Genomic DNA, 19626 nt, shown 5'->3' with positions numbered 1-19626 from the left:
GTTGTGGGTAAGGCTAACCAAAGGTTGCGTTTTATTGGCGGGACTCTTAGAAAATGGAACAGACCTACTAAGGAGATTGCCTACACTACGCTTGTCCGTCCTCTTTTAGAATACTGCTGCGCTGTGTGGGATCCTTACCAGATAGGACTGACGGAGTACATCGAAAAAGTTCAAAGAAAGGCAGCACGTTTTGTATTATCGCGAAATATGGGAGAGAGAGTCACAGAAATGATGCAAGATTTGGGCTGGAAATCATTAAAAGAAAGGCGTTTTTCGTTGCGACGGAATCTTCTCACGAAATTACAATCACCAACTTTCTCCTCCGAATGCGAAAATATTTTGTTGACACGAACCTACATGGGGAGAAACTATCACCACGATAAAATAAGGGAAATCAGAGCTCGTATGGAAATATATAGTTCATTCTTTCCGCGCGCTATACGAGATTGGAATTATAGAGAATTAATTGTGAAGGTGGTTTAATGAATCCTCTGCCAGGCACTTAAATGTGATTTGCAGAGTATCCATGTAGATGTAGATAGAAAACCAATCAAGTATCAACACCTCTTCTACATCAGTTAGAGACAAGAAAGATGGTTGCAATGTGATGTCGCTTTTCCAGGAAATAGTAAATATTTGTGAATTGTTTCAGATGAAACAATAGCAATAAGTACAGTATTACTCGTATACGTGAATGAATTCTTCATGTTTCCTGCAGGATTTCTCTGTAGATGATTTCAGAGTTAAATCTGTTTTGGCAGTAAGAATTTACTGGGAATTACGTTCTTCCAGTTTAGAATGTGTTCTGTGTTAAGAAAGAATCCTGATCATGTTCTACACTATGTCATCTGTTTATGTTCTTCGCGAACGGGACGTGGTACGCTGTCGAAGAAGTCTGGTTCTTCTCGGGTGCCCACAGCCATCTGTGGTTACAGCATAAGCAACCTCAAAATGAATACTTTTGTGTTCATAAATTATCATCCTCTTGACTTGTCAGATAGTTAGATCGTCTCATCTTCGTCCATTTCTTACTCATATACCCATTAGACATGAATTTTATCACTTGTGTTATTTCCTCACAAATGCAAACAAGAAAAAGGTTTCCTACTGCAGGTGACGTCAGCAGATACCCAGTATGACAGCAGTTGCTGTGATACGGGACTCCAGTCTGCTGCGTCACAGGCCGTCCCAATGAGCGCACGCGCTGTCGTCTTCAGCAGCAGTCTCTGTGCAGGGATGGAGAAAGACATCGGCAACGGCGAACTGCAAGCACTAGAGGTACTGTGAAAATTCTGCCCAGTTACAAAACAACAAACGCACCCTGCATTATATATTTACACAGTTATACACGATGAGGCATTTGAAACTGTTTTAGTATTAGTTGGAAAACTGCAAATCAAATCAAAAAGAAAATTCTTCGTCTCGAATAGGGACCTCCAATGACACCAAACTCCACCCCCCTGCCCCAACCCCAAGGGGCGGGAGAGGGAGCGGGTCTACTTTCTATTGAGGATTCGGATTCTCTCGGAAAAACGAGTAACTTCTGCAGTAATTTTTTTTTCAGCGCGCTATAGATAGCGCTGTAATTGACAAAAATCAAATTGCGTTAAAAACAGTTTAAGAATGTTAATATTCCTACATCCACGTGATTACTCTGCTATTCACAATAAAGTGCCTGGCAGAGGGTTCAATGAACCACCTTAAAGCTGTCTCTCTACCGTTCCATTCTCGAACAGCACGCGGGAAAGACGAGCACTTAAATTTTTCCGTGCGAGCCCTAGTTTCTCTTATTTTATCGTGATGATCATTTCTCCCTATGTAGATGGGTGCCAACAGAATGTTTTCGCAATCAGAGGAGAAAACTCGTGATTGAAATTTCATGAGAAGATGTCGTCGCAACGAAAAACGCCTGACTTTCCGTCTATTACTACGAACTGTGACCTTTCTGAAAGGAAATCACGAATGCAGTCACACAACTGAGGCGATAATCCGCAGGCACGCAGTTTGATTAGAAGACGCTTGTGAGGAACGGTGTCGAAAGCCTTCTGGAAACCTAAAAATATGGAATCAATTTGACATCCCCTGTCGATAGCACTTATCACTTCATGAATATAGAGAGCTAGTTGTGTTTGGTTCAAATGGGTCAAATGGCTCTGAGCACTATGGGATTCAACTGCTGTGGTCATCAGTCCCCTAGAACTTAGAACTACTTAAACCTAACTAACCTAAGGACATCACACACATCCATGCCCGAGGCAGGATTCGAACCTGCGACCGTAGCAGTCGTACGGTTCCAGACTGCGCGCCTAGAACCGCGAGACCACCGCGGCCGGCTAGTTGTGTTTCACAAGAACGATATTTTCTGAGTCCGTCCTGACTAGATGTCAATAAATCGTCTTCTTCGAGGTACTTCATAATGTTCGAATACAGTATATGTTCTAAAACCCTACTGCAAATCGACGTTACTGATATAGGCCTGTAGTTCCGTTTTTGGGTATTGGTGTGACTTGAGCAATTTTCCAGTCTTTTGGTACGTACCTTTCTGTGAGTGAGTGGTTGTATCATCATCATCATCATCATCATCATCATCATTTAAGACTGATTATGCCTTTCAGCGTTCAGTCTGGAGCATAGTCCCCTTATAAAATTCCTCCATGATCCCCTATTCAGTGCTAACATTGGTGCCTCTTCTGATGTTAAACCTATTACTTCAACATCATTCTTAACCGAATCCAGGTACCTTCTCCGTGGTCTGCCCCGACTCCTCCTACCCTCTACTGCTGAACCCATGAGTCTCTTGGGTAACCTTGCTTCTCCCATGCGTGTAACATGACCCCACCATCTAAGCCTGTTCGCCCTGACTGCTACATCTATAGAGTTCATTCCCAGTTTGTCTTTGATTTCCTCATTGTGGACACCCTCCTGCCATTGTTCCCATCTCTTAGTACCTGCAATCATCCTAGCTACCTTCATATCCGTAATCTCAACCTTGTTGATAAGTTAACCTGAATCCACTCAGCTTTCGCTCCCATACAACAAAGTTGGTCGAAAGATTGAACGGAGCACAGATAACTTAGTCTTGGTACTGACTTCCTTCGTGCAGAAGAGAGTAGATCGTAGCTCAGCGCTCACTGCATTGGCTTTGCTACACCTTGCTTCCAGTTCTTTCACTATGTTGCCATCCTCTGGGAATATGCATCCTAAGTACTTGAAACCGTCCACCTGTTCTAACTTTGTTCCTCCTATTTGGCACTCAGTCAGTTTATATTTCTTTCCCACTGACATTACTTTTGTTTTGGAGATGCTAATCTTCATTGGTTGTATATAATCGCTAAATATGGAGCTATTTTATCAGCAAACTCTGAGAGGAACCTGACTGGTATACGGTCTGGACCGTAGGCCTTGCCTTTATTAAGTGGTTTAAGCCGCTTCGTTACACCGAGGATATCTACTTCTTTGTTTTTCATCTTGGCAGTTGTTCTTGGTTGGAATTCTGGAATATTTAGTTCATCTTCTTTGGTGAAGGAGTTTCGGAAAACCGTGTTTAACAACTCTGCTTAAGCGGCACTGTCATCAGTGACTTCAACGTTGTTATCGCACAGTGAAGGTATTGAATGCGTCTTGCCTCTGGTGTGCTTTATGTACGACCAGGCTGTCGTTCTAAATCTTCAATAAGAATCCGGTTTTATAGCAAAAAAGACTCTGGAAAGCAATTGCTTTGTCCACCTTTTTGGTGTAATTTCTTTCACATTTATGACGCTCAGTTTGCTTTATCCAATGGGGATTCTTTACTTGCCAATAACGCGTATTATGCCGATTAAATTGACTGCGATTCATATAAGTTGATTCATCAGAGAAAATTATCTGTGAAATAAAATCATCATCGGCTGTTAGTTGTTGTCGTATCTAACTGCAAATATTCAAGCGGTTTTCAAAGTCTTCCTAATGTAATTCTTGATGCCAACGATGTAGTTGTTGTGGTCTTCAGTCCTGAGACTGGTTTGATGCAGCTCTCCATGCTACTCTATCCTGTGCAAGCTTTTTCATCTCCCAGTACCTAATGCAGCCTACACCCTTCTGAATCTGCTTAGTGTATTCATCTCTTGGTCTCCCTCTACGATTTTTACCCTCCATGCTGCCCTCCAGTACTAAATTGGTGATCCTTTGATGCCTCAAAACATGTCCTACGAACCGATCCCTTCTTCTTGTCAAGTTGTGCCACAAACTCCTCTTCTCCCCAATTCTATCCAATACCTCCTCATTAGTTATGTGATCTACCCATATAATCTTCAGCATTCTTCTGTAGCACCACATTTCGAAAACTTCTATTCTCTTCTTGTTTAAACTATTTATCGTCCACGTTTCACTTCCATACATGGCTACACTCCATACAAATACTTTCAGAACGATAAGTGATGTGAATGGAATTTACGTACATGCAATATGTGCAGAACACTTTTTTGCGAAATATTTGTCGAGAACTAAAGTGTGTTTTACAAATTATGGAAAGCAGCAATCAGTCGTCCGAACTATGCGCATCCCCTATGTTAAATGGTAATTCTGTTTCGGATTGACCGTGTTCTGCGTGGCAAGTTAAATCTCTGTATTTGGATGATACACGGCATAGAATTATATTGTTATCTAGTCCATTCTTGAGTCCATACTTTGGGAAGGTGGAAGCCATCTCTCCCAGCGACCATTTCTATTTTAAGTGGCAGTCGTCTAGAGCAAAATCAGTTGTGGTTTGCCTCACCAGTATCTTGATGGATTGGTAGATTTTTATCATCCCAGATCTTTTTGTACTCGTTCGTGAGAGCATTTATGCGTCGTAGTTGACGGGATGGAATGTGCCTTCGTACTGGAAGACATTCTGTAGCTGTTGACTAATGACACCAGCAGTCATTCTCATGGTGTTATTTAGCTGGACGTCTGTTTCTGATGAAAATGGACTACTTAGCCAAACTGGAGCACAATAATCGGCGCTTGAGAAAACTGGACTCAGAGCAGAGAAACGTAGGGTGGAAGCCGATGCTCCCCAGGTTGTGACACACATCTTTTGGATGAAGTTGTTTCTCGTTTTCAGTTTTCAGGTATTTTTGATAGGTGATCTCTAGAAGGGGCGCGGTGTCTATCTGGGGTTACCCCAAGATACTTAACGGTTGTATTGCAGGTGTAGTGTTTTCAAATTTTACGTTGCGTTTTCTTCTGGTGAGTTTATTAATTAGGTGAAAGCAGGAATTCTCTGTTTTCGTGACGTTTGATTGGAGTCACCATTTGGGAAAGTTCTTTCACAGAACAACTAGATCTCCGTCGGAATTGCTTTTGGCTGTTAGTTGTAGCTACACCTTGTTGCAAGTATTTAGTCTTTGGCGTAACCAAACTTCCTTGATTTTGTTATTGGTATGTCTGTTTTGTGCAAACTGAAGAAAAATGGAGCAAGAGCTGATCCCTGTGGTACATCTTTTTTTATTTACTTGGTGATCTGATGTCGTATACCAAGACTACTTGGAACACTCGGTCGTTTAGCATATTGTCGATTAGTCGAGATGTTGGTTTGCAAGGAATTACATGAAAAAGCTTGTATATCACTTCTGTTTGGACTGTATTGTTGCCCATCGATAGGTGAATGAACGCAGCTGCGGTTTTAAGTTTACTTTGAAATCCTGGCTCGTTGGAGGTGGAGAGTAACAGAATTTGATTTATGCAACTTCGTTTTGGCGGAATGCCTGCTTGTTCAACTGGGACTGTTTCAAGTAATCTTGGACTGGGTGTATTATCGATAAGCCGTTCAAGTAGCTTGTAGGTCACACTTAGCAGGGCTATTCTTCGACAGCTCTTAGGGTTATCAGCTGATTTGCCAGGTTTTAGGTAATATTGCGATTATCTTTGAGCTTTTAAATTCTTGCGGTATGTTATAAAATCAAAGCATAGAAAGCAAAGGACCACAGAGCAGTAAGTTGATGCAGTCTTTCTCCAGTATAGTTAGTGATGCACCTCTCGCTTATGTGTGCGTTTATGTTTTTATTCAGATCCCCATTGTACTGCAATGGTTTTTAAATGCTCGTTATTACGCTTTTGTTGATGTTTTTGCAGCCCACTTAAAATCAGTTCACATCATATCTTTGTGTACTCTAAGGCTGACAGATTTACCGCATATTGTTCGTCAAGTAATACACCATCAGTGCATACCACCACTTGCGGCGTGACGGGGTCGGTCGTCTGCGTTTTTGTTAACGCTATCGCTCAGTCCACCTACCTCAATAGGATTCTTGCCGATGTCCCTTCACTCTGTGGTAGCAGATACGTGCTAGGCAGTGTAAAGCAGCGTTGATGAAACCACCACCTAATACCTACCACACAGAGGCCTTGTAACTCTAGTTGAAAGTCAGTTCTTGAAAGTCCATGATTAAAAGATAGGGCGTTCGGGATCTTCAGTCTACCGGCACAAAAGCGTTTAAAATTAGATTGACTCTGCTTTTTATTCATACTGAAACACATGAAATGGCTATCAAGTCCGTATTTAGTATGGTAAAACGTTATCATTCAAAGCTCACTGTCTGTATAACAAATATTCACTAGAAAAACACCCATAATTTCAGTAAGTCCGACCCGAGTAATTATCACGTTCGACCAGTCACAGACCCACAACTATTCGAGAGTTAAACATTCGGTCGTTTCAGCGGTCTTGTTCGTAAGAGGTGCTCGCCAAAATATTCCGTACAGAGTACGAAACACGCCACGCGGAGATGTTACTACGACCAGAAAGCTCACACCCTCATATCTCTCAAACTATTTAATTTAGAAACACCAAACCTTCATCAAATTGTTCGTAACTCCAGTCGCTTCGGTCACGATATGTTCGAACCGAAATTAGATCACTATTTCCTCATCTTATAGAGTATCTTTAAGGAGCGATCTGACATCGTGTTATCCGCAGACTGGCTTGCAAGCGACTCTCTCTCGAGGTACTCTCCTATATGCCCACTCCTCCTTTTTCACGGGAATAGCTTTAATTCTGATCGGCTGTTGATGTAAATGTTCCAGATCATTCTCGCGGCAAATCTTGCCTTATCCAGTGACTTATTTGGTATTAATTAATGTCAGTAAAACTTCAAATTCTTGTATTTTGTGTAATCAAAATAAACGATGTGCGAAATATTCTTCAAATTTATAAATAAACTTACTGTGCCTCTAACTTCTATTCTTTATAAAATGAAATATTAAATTTTAATATTTGTCCCACATACACTCTCTCAATCATTCTCACGCATTCACCCGGAAAAATATAATCAAATAATAACTTTCACCGATTTTTGTATTACCTAATGCAGTGACTAAAGTTTTTTAAAAATCCTAATTAATTGATTTTTATGCACTGCTAACTTTGGAATGGCTTCAAATGATAATGAAAGTCAATCTGTTATTGTTCCTAACTTGGTTTTAAAAAACAAGTGTAGGCTTTAGGACTTTAAGGTAATTCAGAACTATAATAAATAATAACTATAATAATCCAGAATGAGATCTTCACTCTGCAGCGGAGTGTGCGCTGATATGAAACTTCCTGGCAGATCAAAACTGTGTGCCCGACCATGACTCGAACTCGGGACCTTTGTCTTTCGCAGGCAAGTGCTCTACCAACTGAGCTACAGAAGCACGACTCACGCCCGCTACTCACAGCTTTACTTCTGCCAGTATCCGTCTACTACCTTCCAAACTTTACAGAAGCTCTCTGCAAAGGCAAAGGTCCCGAGTTCGAGTCTCGGTCGGGCACACAGTTTTAATCTGCCAGGAAGTTTCATATCAGCGCACACTCCGCTGCAGAGTGAAAATCTCATTCTGGAAACATCCCCCAGGCTGTGGCTAAGCCATGTCTCCGCAATATCTTTCTTTCAGGAGTGCTAGTTCTGCAAGGTTCGCAGGAGAGCTTCTGTAAAGTTTGGAAGGTAGGAGACGGATACTGGCAGAAGTAAAACTGTGAGTACCGGGCGTGAGTCGTGCTTCGGTAGCTCAGTTGGTAGAGCACTTGCCCGCGAAAGGCAAAGGTCCCGAGTTCGAGTCTCGACCGGGCACACAGTTTTAATCTGCCAGGAAGTTTCATATCAGCGCACACTCCGCTGCAGAGTGAAAATCTCATTCTGGAAACATCCCCCAGGCTGTGGCTAAGCCATGTCTCCGCAATATCCTTTCTTTCAGGAGTGCTAGTTCTGCAAGGTTCGCAGGAGAGCTTCTGTAAAGTTTGGAAGGTAGGAGACGGATACTGGCAGAAGTAAAACTGTGAGTACCGGGCGTGAGTCGTGCTTCGGTAGCTCAGTTGGTAGAGCACTTGCCGCGAAAGGCAAAGGTCCCGAGTTCGAGTCTCGGTCGGGCACACAGTTTTAATCTGCCAGGAAGTTTCATATCAGCGCACACTCCGCTGCAGAGTGAAAATCTCATTCTGGAAACATCCCCCAGGCTGTGGCTAAGCCATGTCTCCGCAATATCCTTTCTTTCAGGAGTGCTAGTTCTGCAAGGTTCGCAGGAGAGCTTCTGTAAAGTTTGGAAGGTAGGAGACGGATACTGGCAGAAGTAAAGCTGTGAGTACCGGGCGTGAGTCGTGATTCGGTAGCTCAGTTGGTAGAGCACTTGCCCGCGAAAGGCAAAGGTCCCGAGTTCGAGTCTCGGTCGGGCACACAGTTTTGATCTGCCAGGAAGTTTCATATCAGTGCACACTCCGCTGCAGAGTGAAAATCTCATTCTGGAAACATCCCCAGGCTGTGGCTAAGCCATGTCTCCGCAATATCCTTTCTTTCAGGAGTGCTAGTTCTGCAAGGTTCGCAGGAGAGCTTCTGTAAAGTTTGGAAGGTAGGAGACGGATACTGGCAGAAGTAAAGCTGTGAGTACCGGGCGTGAGTCGTGCTTCGGTAGCTCAGTTGGTAGAGCACTTGCCCGCGAAAGGCAAAGGTCCCGAGTTCGAGTCTCGATCGGGCACACAGTTTTAATCTGCCAGGAAGTTTCATATCAGCGCACACTCCGCTGCAGAGTGAAAATCTCATTCTGGAAACATCCCCCAGGCTGTGGCTAAGCCATGTCTCCGCAATATCCTTTCTTTCAGGAGTGCTAGTTCTGCAAGGTTCGCAGGAGAGCTTCTGTAAAGTTTGGAAGGTAGGAGACGGATACTGGCAGAAGTAAAGCTGTGAGTACCGGCCGTGAGTCGTGATTCGGTAGCTCAGTTGGTAGAGCACTTGCCCGCGAATGGCAAAGGTCCCGAGTTCGAGTCTCGGTCGGGCACACAGTTTTAATCTGCCAGGAAGTTTCATATCAGCGCACACTCCGCTGTAGAGTGAAAATCTCATTCTGGAAACATCCTCCAGGCTGTGGCTTAGCCATGTCTCCGCAATATCCTTTCTTTCAGGAGTGCTAGTTCTGCAAGGTTCGCAGGAGAGCTTCTGTAAAGTTTGGAAGGTAGGAGACGGATACTGGCAGAAGTAAAGCTGTGAGTACCGGGTGTGAGTCGTGCTTCGGTAGCTCAGTTGGTAGAGCACTTGCCCGCGAAAGGCAAAGGTCCCGAGTTCGAGTCTCGATCGGGCACACAGTTTTAATCTGCCAGGAAGTTTCATATCAGCGCACACTCCGCTGCAGAGTGAAAATCTCATTCTGGAAACATCCCCCAGGCTGTGGCTAAGCCATGTCTCCGCAATATCCTTTCTTTCAGGAGTGCTAGTTCTGCAAGGTTCGCAGGAGAGCTTCTGTAAAGTTTGGAAGGTAGGAGACGGATACTGGCAGAAGTAAAGCTGTGAGTACCGGGCGTGAGTCGTGCTTCGGTAGCTCAGTTGGTAGAGCACTTGCCCGCGAAAGGCAAAAGTCCCGAGTTCGAGTCTCGGTCGGGCACACAGTTTTAATCTCCCAGGAAGTTTCAACTATAATAATAGTCTTAAATAATAACTATAATAAATAAAAATCTGACATTTTGACAGCATAATTCCATTAATAACAAAGGGCTGTGTACCAAATTTGAACAAAATCGGATAATAACTAATATGGATTACTTAGATTCGTAGAGGGTAAGAACCTTCACATCGACTGAATGTTATGCTGTGCAGCTCTCACGGCAAGAAATGTCAGCTGTGCTGGGAGTAAAGCGAAAAAAAAAGCCATCCTGCATGCACCGTACTACAAGGCTGCGTCCCTTACTGTCATCTCGTAGAAACTTGCTGCGTTACGCACTATCGCATTTTTTGGAGTTGTCATTATAAACGGTGACTCTGCATTGTCCGACAGACACCCACGGAAGTTGTAGCCTCCCCCTCACTTATCGACCTTAATGACAGTGAAAAATTAAACCGCATGTACCTAAAGGAAATTTGGGAAAAGCAATCGTCACTGAAGTTAATCTGTCGGTAAAGAGGGAAGAAAGTGTTACATCTAAATGAAAGGAAAAATGCGAATGAAATTGGTGGAAATTAAATTGGGAAAGGGCAAAGTTAATAAAAAATGTAAATGTGCGGTCGTTACGTTAACAATTAACTGGCGTTAATTAGATATTTGGGATTTGGGGAAAATTACGGTCGCCAGTCCTATGGATAACTACTATAATAACAGAAAAAGAACTGTTAATGCACATATAATTAGCACTAAAGCCATAGCAACTAAAGGTTGACGCGTGTTGTGTGAAAACGAATGTTTGTCAGAAGTCAAACTCAGTATTGGTCTCCTAATTCCTGTTCACATATAACGTAGCACAATCGCTGTATTTGTAACCACTTTCGTGTTGTCAACACACGTCTCCTTCCAAGGCTGGTTCATTTAGCGCTATTAACCAAAAAGAATCCCTACAATGCTCACTTAAAGAAGAAGCAGCAGAGGAAAATAATAGTTCCACATACGACACGTAGAGACACATTACATTGTGATCTGTCTCTGCATTGTGAGCCTCGGAACATGTGGAACGACATATGCGTACAACTGGAAGCTCAAAGTGGGGAAACATGCATCAAGGCAGCTAATGATCACGGAGCCCGCTGTTAATGGTTGCTGTATGTCTGAGGAACGGATGGACAGTTCGCTAGTCGAAGCGGAAAACGATCTGCATTAAACACCGTGAGATCACTGATCTGAGGAATAGGCCCAGTTGTAACGTTCTATAAGCCAAATGTTCTGTGCCCTTGTGCGTTGATCTTAGAAAAATGAGTTCTCTCTTTGAGACGCTATTGCAGCAATATGTTTTATAAACCAGTATCATGTGGGAAGACAGGCATTGCCCAAAACGACAGCTGTTTCAACAAATAAAGCTATAGATTCATAAGCTATCGACTACCTCAAAAACATTACATTATTCCCCTGAAAAAGTCCATAGTTACTTGAATATCGTGGCATATTAGAAAGATTCGAATATTAAAAACATAGAAACATACTGTCCTCTTTGTATGCTATCATTTTCTAACATCTAGTTTTGATGTTTCAAATCGTTTAGGAAATACGATGGACGTTCCGAATATTTTATTCTTGCTTTTATCATTTACTTGTGCAAGCAGATCTCACTGTACCACCTATAAACTATTTTCTCGATACTGGAGATAGATATAAATTCTCTTCCCAATTCAAAGAATTATTTAATATCTTAGCTACATTTTGCAAGAAGCGATGTATGATCACTGTGCACCAAAACCAAACTCATAGCGAGTAGCTCAGTTTAATAGGCAATTCATCCTGAAGGAGTATGGCGCCATCACCAGCTTGCACAGTGTCTTATTAACAACTTGGTTATGTGTGTCTGTTGCGTTCATTAAAGTTACAGAAAAATGCTACCAACTTCTGCATCAACCTAATAACTGTTTGCATGAGGGCCAGAGATGGACCAACGTGTTACTGACTTTTTCAATTTGTGAAGCTCATTCTCTTGAATAAAGCATCCAGTTTCTCTGAAGTTCTAATGACCCGTGTGCTTGTAGTCTGCACATGTACACCATACCTACTAATTTCCATCCCATTTCGATAGTTTCTCCTTGGTGCGTCACTCCTCTATTTTCTCTACTTTTTTGGTCATAGATTGTATTACTGCACATTCGTTGTTAATTTCGAAATTGTAACGACATAATGCTCAACTCACAGAGAATATGATGCTGGATGTACTAGTAATATCTCAAGCACCCAATACTGACACAAGTGAATCGCGTGCACATAGGAACTGAATTCAACAACAAAGAACTGTAAGAGAAAACAGCAATAAAATGGACTGAGCGATTATACACAAACATAAAAAATAATTGAAATATTGTCGAAATAAATTTGGGTCAATGAGACTGCTAATTTTTGCTGCTGTGGTAATTGAAAACAGGACCAGATAACTCTACAGACACAAAAAACTATTGCCCTCGTGCTCTGCCAGCAGACTACGGCACTCGCTGCCTGATGCTGCAGGTAAATAAGTTTTGTAGGCACAAACAAGAAATAAATGTCTGCCTGTCTTGCTGGGGACCCATTTCCGCTCCCTGTTAGTGAGTGCGATAGTAACACCGCTGTTTTGTTATTCATTTTCAGAAGAGGACTGGAATCTCAGAATGCAACACAAAAACAAAAGCTTCTCCAGCATTCGAGGAGGTCCTGGACGCCATTGGATCCAGGGGGAAGTTCCAGATCAGACTGAACATCGTTTTCGTTTGCTTTGCCTCATGCTTTGATCTGATGAGTGTCAACATGTTCTACCTGGCTATGCAGACTCCAGATCACTGGTGCTACGTGCCTGGCAGGGAACTTTCAAACCTTTCAGTTGAGCAGTGGAAGAATCTCACCATACCGAGGTTTGTAGTGGTAAATATTTTAGCTTTCATTGATCGAATGTTCCGTCGGTTCTTGGTAGAATCTTTATTTTATGGATGGAAACACAATACTTATGTAATATTCTATAGTATTTATTATTTATTTCACAAATCGGTTTTTGCCTTTTATGCTATCATCAGGTACAAAGGTATGTCATGCAGAGAAGTTTTATTGGATATTTTCATCTAGTACATCTGCAGAGTATCTCAGTTTCCAGAGACGAAAAATGTTAACGTTAACTTTAAGAGTAAAACAAGAGGGACTGTTTCAGTGCAAATGCGGTATAAGATTATTTAACTAAGATAAAATAAAGGAATTAAGACGAACATTCTTCAAGTAAATTAAATTAATGAACATATGTCCATCAGGCCCCATTTTCCTCCATTTCAGTTACTACAGGTATAATTTCTTATGTTGTGTGAAAAAATACATTGTATAATCACAGATAACTGGCTCACCTGCTTAATTTCTTTGCTACAACTTATCTATTTGTAATGTAGGAGCTATTAAAGACAAAATTATTTTTTTTCAGCCACATTTTTGGAATATGTAAACGAATTTTACTGTTTAATTTATTTTCTTCTATGAACAACTGTTGTAATTTGTATATAGCTAATGTATAACATCGTTTACCTTGGTTAAATAGTCGTACATCGCATTTACACTTAAAATAATCCTTGATGTTTTATTCCTAAACCTAGCTCCGAAAATGGAGATAATCTGTAGATGAACTAGTTTAAAGTATTTGATCCAACAAAATTTCACTGTATCACTTACTTATAACTTTGTACCTGATGATCACGTATCAGCCGAAAACCTGTTTGAGAAATAATTAATGAATGTTCTAGGATATTACACCACCATTGTGTATACTGTCATTCATATTTTGGCTTTCATCTATTACAGTTGCCTATTAATTCCATGGAAGGTGAAACACAGTAAGTACAGCTTATTATAGGTGTGCGTACGGCATAAAATGATAAAAGATGGCACAGACCAATCTTGGTTTAACTTTATCATTCGGAATACGTAGCGTAAACAGAAAACGTTGCACTTTCAATATTAAAAAAAGTAATATACTGATGGCGCAGCTTGCTTACTTGAAACATGGGATATGTGCAAAGGGTGCAACTACTTACAGAGTCAGATCTCGGAGAAAAATCTATCAGAAAATCCAGAGAAGTTACGGTTCTATGACACACTGTGAAGGCAACGTTTGGATACAGATCTTCCGCCTAGTTCTTCGCACAACAGTCTAGTGTCCAAAATGAAAACAGCAGACAGAAAGTGGGAACATTAATCTCCAAATTTAAAAATGAGTTCACCCGTAAGGATACTTCTAATGTCACATTGTCTGACCACCGTACGCAAAAAAACAAGCACTTCCAGTACTGAAAAGCAGTTCAGACCATTCATTGCGAAGACTGATCCAGGAAAATTTCTATTACAAACAACTTTATGCGGAGGGTCACTATATCTCAGAGTCATTGTGAATAATAATAACAATACTCAACACTCAATAACCATTCAAATTATCACAAAAATTATAACAATTAAAAAGTCAAGAATGGTGGGGTTCACCATTGTCCCACTCCTCAACGGCGATTCGGCGTAGATCCCTCAGAGTGGTTGGTGAGTCACGTCGTCCATAAACAGCCCTTTTCAATCTATCCCAGGCATGTTCGATAGGGTTCATGTCTGGAGAATTTGCTGGTCACTCTAGTCGAGCGATGTAGTTATCCTGAAGGAAGTCATTCACATGATGTGCACAACGGGGGCTCGAATTGTCGTCCATGAAGACGATTGCCTTGCCAATATGCTGCTGATAAGGTTGCACTATCCGTCGGAGGGTGGTTTTCACGTATCGTACAGCCGTTATGGCGCCTTCCATGACCACCAGCGGCGTGCGTCGGCCACACATAATGCCACGCCAAGACAGCAGGAAACCTCCACCGTGCTGCACTCGCTGGACAGTGTGTCAAAGACGCTCAGCCTGAAAGGGTTGCCTCCAAACACGTCTCCGACGATTGTCTGGTTGAAGGATATGCGACACTCATCGGTGAAGAGAACGTGATGCCAATCATGAGCGGTGCATTCGGCATGTTGTTGGGACCACCTGTACTACGCTGCATGGTGTCGTGGTTGCAAAGGTGGACCTCACCATGGACGTCGGGAGTGAATTTCCGCACGACGTCCTGTGGCTGCACGAAAAGCATTTTTTAACATAGTGGCTTTGCTCTTCCGAGCCATAATTCGTAGGTAGTGGTCATCCACTGCAGTGGTAGCCCTTGGGCGGCCTGAGCGAGGCATGTCATCGACAATTCCTGTCCCTCTGTATCTCCTCCATGTCCGAACAACATCGCTTTGGTTCACTCCGATAAGCCTGGACAGTTTCCTTGTTGAGAGCCCTTCCTGGCACAAAGTAACAAAGCGGACGCGATAAAACCGCGGTACTGACCGTCTAGGCATGGTTGAACTACAGACAACACGAGCCGTGTACCTCCTTCCTGGTGGAATGACTGGAACTGATCGGCTGTCGGACCCCTTGCGTCTAATAGGCGCTGCTCATGCGTAGTAGTTTACATCTTTTAGCCTACTCACTGTAGCCTCCATCAGCTGTGACGCATCTGGCCCAACGTTCTTTCCATGATGTAAATACACTTCGGTAAAATTCTGGAGATTGACTTTTACACCATCGCTTGACACAGGAAATAAGATCTCTCTCACCATCAAATGTTTTACCGCTCAGGTGGTCCTTCAGACGACCAAAGAGGTTAGAATCAGAGGGAGACAAGTCCGGACTCTAGGGAGGATGAGGAACAATTTTCCAACCCACTTTCCTGTTTTTCTCCTGCGTCATTAGGGCTGTATCGGCATTGGCATTGTCATGGTGTAGTCTGATGAGCTGACCCTGAAGCTGTGGTCTGTGGGTCTTGATGTGTCGTCGCAGCTTGTCCCATGACAAACAGTAACGGTCCCGGTTAATTGTGGAGCCAGATTCCAAAATGTCAATGAAAACGACACCACACTGATCCCAGAAGAAGGAGGCCATCGCCTTTCGGCCTGCTGTTCGTGAAAGTCTTGGATTCTTCCTCTGAGGGGAATCCGGATGACGCCACTCCATGGATTGGGTTTTTCTCTCAGGTTCGGACAGAAACAACCATATTTCATCCTGGGTAACACTGTTTCCACTCTTCGGTGAAGGTCTTCATGAGACCCTCGCACACATTTTTCCTCATTTCTCTTGTCAGTAATCTAGGCACCCAACGCGCACTGATTTTTCTGTGCCTTAGTGACTGTACCAGTGATACCACACTACCCAATGACAAACAAGTCATTTCAGCAAGCTGTCGTATCGTCACACATCTGTCATTTTGGATGATTTGATCAATGGTCTCCTTATTCACATCACTCACTGCCGTCGATGGTCTACTTCAACATGGATTGTCCAGTAGAGAGAAATCACCTTCTTTACATCTCTGCAACCACTGCTGGACACTGCTGCGATCCACTGTGTTGTCCCCACAAACACGGAACAACTTCCCGTGCATCGATGTGGCAGAGTTATCATCGTTCTTGAAGAGGAACTCCATCACCGACCGTTGTTGCAACCTGACATCTACTCCACGGTCCACTATGGCTCACCTGTAAATAAAAGAAAATACTTTTGTATACCAACTTATAGCTGAATGTTCCAAGTATGTCCACCAAAGATTTCATTCTCCTCCTGCAAAAAATAAAAAAATTAGAGAAGACTGTGCAAAACGTTTTGAACGCCCTTCTTATTTGGGAAGACTGACCTCCGCCCGGTCATACAAATTTAGCTTACCTCTGATTTCCCTAATTCACCCAAGACAAAATTTGGGATCGTTCGTTTGGATGGCTAAGCCTGATTTCCATTCCCTTTCTTCCAAAATACGATTAATCACTACGTCTCTAACAACCTTGTCATCGACAAAAAGTTAACCCATCTGATCTTCTTCCAAGACCTGGATTGCTGGATGGGAATTTGAACCTTCGACATGTCATGCAACTGTTGTTGTTGTAGTCTTCAGTCCAATGACGGATTTGATGCCGTTCCCCATCCTACGCTATCCTGTGAAAGCCTCGTCATCGCCGAGTACCTGCTGCAACTCACATCCTTCTCATTCTGCTTACTGTATTCATCTCTTGGTCTCTCTCTACGGTTTTTATCTTAGACGATTCTCTCCAGTACTAAATTGGTGATCACTTAATGCCTCAGAATTGGCCTACCAACCGATCCCTTCTTCCAGTCAGTTTATACACCAAATTTCTCCCCAGTACTATTCAGTACCTCCTCAGTAGTTACTAGATCTACCCACCTAATCTTCAGCATTCTTCTGTAGCACCACATCTCAAAACATGCTCTCTTCTTGTCTAAACTTTTTAACGTCCATGTTTCGCTTCCATACATGGCTACACTCCATACGAATACTTTCAGAAAGGACTTCCTGACACTTAAATCTGTACTCGATGATAACAAATCCCTCTTCTTCAGAAACGCTTTTCTTGCAATTGCCAGTCTACATTTTATATCTTCCCTACTTCTATCATCATCAGTTATTTTGCTTCGCCAATAGCAAAACTTATCTAGTACTTTAAGTGCCTCATTTCCTAATCTAATTCCTTCAGCATCACTACATTTCCTTATCTTCGTTTTCCTTTTCGCGATGTCCATCCTTTCAAGACACTGTCTGTTCTGTTCAACTGCCCTTCCAAGCCCTTGGCTGTCTCTGACAGAATTACAATATCATCGGCAAACCTCAAAGTTTTAATTTCTTCTCCCTGGACTGAACTTCTAATCGAAAGTTTTCTTTTGTTTCCTCTCCTGTTTGCTCAATATACAGATTGAATAACATCTGGGATAGGCTACAATTCTGTCTCACTCCGTCCCAACCACTGTTTCCCTTTCATATCCCTCGACTCACATAACTGCCATCTCGTTTCTGTACAAATTGTAAATAGCCTTTCGCTCCCTGTATTTTACTCCTGCCATCTTTACTAATTTGAAAGAGAGTATTCCAGTCAGCGTTGTCAAACGCTTTCTCTACGTCTACAAATGCTATAAACGTTGGTTTATCTTTCCTTAACGTAGCTTCTGTGAGAAGTCGTATTCGAATGCAACTACAATGCGCTAAACTTCTAACATTCTGCGTGGTGTCTGTTTGTTCTAAGTCGTATCTCCCTACAACTTTCGCGCAACGACGCTCTCAGCGTGTTTTTTAGGGAATTGACTATTTTGAACCTGGGACCTGTTGCTGGTAAGAAGACGCCAGACCACACACGACATGTAGAGTTCAGAAGAGTTCAGTGAGACTAGCGATGATAGAACCAAATACTTAATGATTTCAGCGTCAGCTCCGCTGCACTCCCTGTAAAAGAATCTAAATACTAACTAAATTTAGTGGAAGGGGTTCAAGGCTTCCCTATTGTTAGTTAGCTGGTAAAATAACATCGAAAAAGCAGTTAAGTTTACCATTGGAAATTTTATTCTTCTCACAAAACATTGTTTATAAATTGCACTATTGATAAAAGGAAATATTTTTATACAGGATGATAAAAACCAACTGCGTTCAACAAACATGTGAACGAATATTCCCTGAGTGGGTGTCCAAGTTCTACAATGGATCGAAAGATGACCTATGTCATATCACATCTACAATCAAGGTTTAAATTAAGTTTCACAAAAGAGAAAACTATCAAAATGGTCTACAGTGACCCTCAATTATCTTTAATTACTTATCTAACTTGTCGTAAATTACATCAGCTGATGTGGCTTCTCAATAATTGTATAACAGAAAAATCATCGTGTTTCAGATATTTACTTCAAGTAGCAAATGTGAACACCATGAGATTTAATTGACGATCGACACTAGTATTACGCAAAAAGGGGTTAAAAGATGAGTCTTCTGCAGTTCTGAGTGAAGCCTTATGCGCTCAAAAAGGCGACATCGCGTGCGTTCATTACCTTGTCGGTGTTTAGGCAGCGCCAGGGGGTGGCGGGCAGCACAGCTCCGCTCACCTCACTATCTCGGAAGCAACTGACCAATCTGGTTCAACTGAGCAATCAATGTTAACCTTAAGCTCCGCCTACAAAATTGTGTCTATCCAATGAGAAATGTTATACTTTTCATGGTGGGACTATGTTTTTAACGTTTCCAACGTAACAGAGATGCGAAAAAGTCTCACGCTAAAAGTTGCAGCTGGTGTGGCCCTTTTAGTGTTATTGTAAGAGATATATTGTTCTTCTGGAGGGCTCTATCTTTTAACATGGGCTGGGGGGTGGTCCTGGCAGTCAGCTGAACGTGGGTGTCCGTCCCTTTTCGTAGGGCCTCCTAGCCTACACGATTGTGCTCTCGGCTTCTGTTCTCCTTTCTCCCCTCGGAACTGCGTTTGTTTCACGGTGGGCATGTATGACATGCATTTAGGCGTTCTTGTGTTAGTCTGTGGTATTCCATTTGCTCACTTGTTGATCATATTACTTTGGTTAATTTAATGTCAGAATTTATTTGGAGCTATGTGACATACTGCCGGATTTGCTATCATGTCAGGGTTTTCATGGAAGGTGTTGGATTCGCCTGACACCTTACAAATAAAAAGTTGTGTATGACTAGGTGATGGCATCACTGCTGTCGTATACACGTAGTACTGACCAAAAGTGTGTTGACTGGAGCGATGTTCGCCAAGTCATAATTTAGCTTTGAGCATAATTGACCTCTGTCAGTCAGTAGTTTTAAGTGTGTTGACTTGTGGATCACTTCCAAAATCGCAAATTGAATACCCCATTGCCGCCACATTATCCCCTACTAC

The 19626-nt window shown here is 42.3% G+C and overlaps 1 protein-coding gene across 1 annotated transcript in view; it reads left to right on the top strand.

Moving 5' to 3' along the window:
- The window catches only part of LOC126355857 (solute carrier family 22 member 7-like), a 114881-nt gene that overhangs the window by 20708 nt on the left and 74547 nt on the right, over nucleotides 1–19626 (top strand). Inside the window, exons 2-3 of the mRNA XM_050006345.1 lie at nucleotides 1114–1278; nucleotides 12517–12776. Of these exons, the coding sequence (XP_049862302.1) occupies nucleotides 1114–1278; nucleotides 12517–12776 (425 nt within the window). The remainder of the gene's footprint in view (nucleotides 1–1113; nucleotides 1279–12516; nucleotides 12777–19626) is intronic.

This window comes from Schistocerca gregaria, chromosome 3 (assembly GCF_023897955.1).
Source record: "Schistocerca gregaria isolate iqSchGreg1 chromosome 3, iqSchGreg1.2, whole genome shotgun sequence".
Classification (NCBI taxonomy): domain Eukaryota; kingdom Metazoa; phylum Arthropoda; class Insecta; order Orthoptera; family Acrididae; genus Schistocerca; species Schistocerca gregaria.
This window is presented reverse-complemented; position numbering and strand designations above follow the sequence as displayed.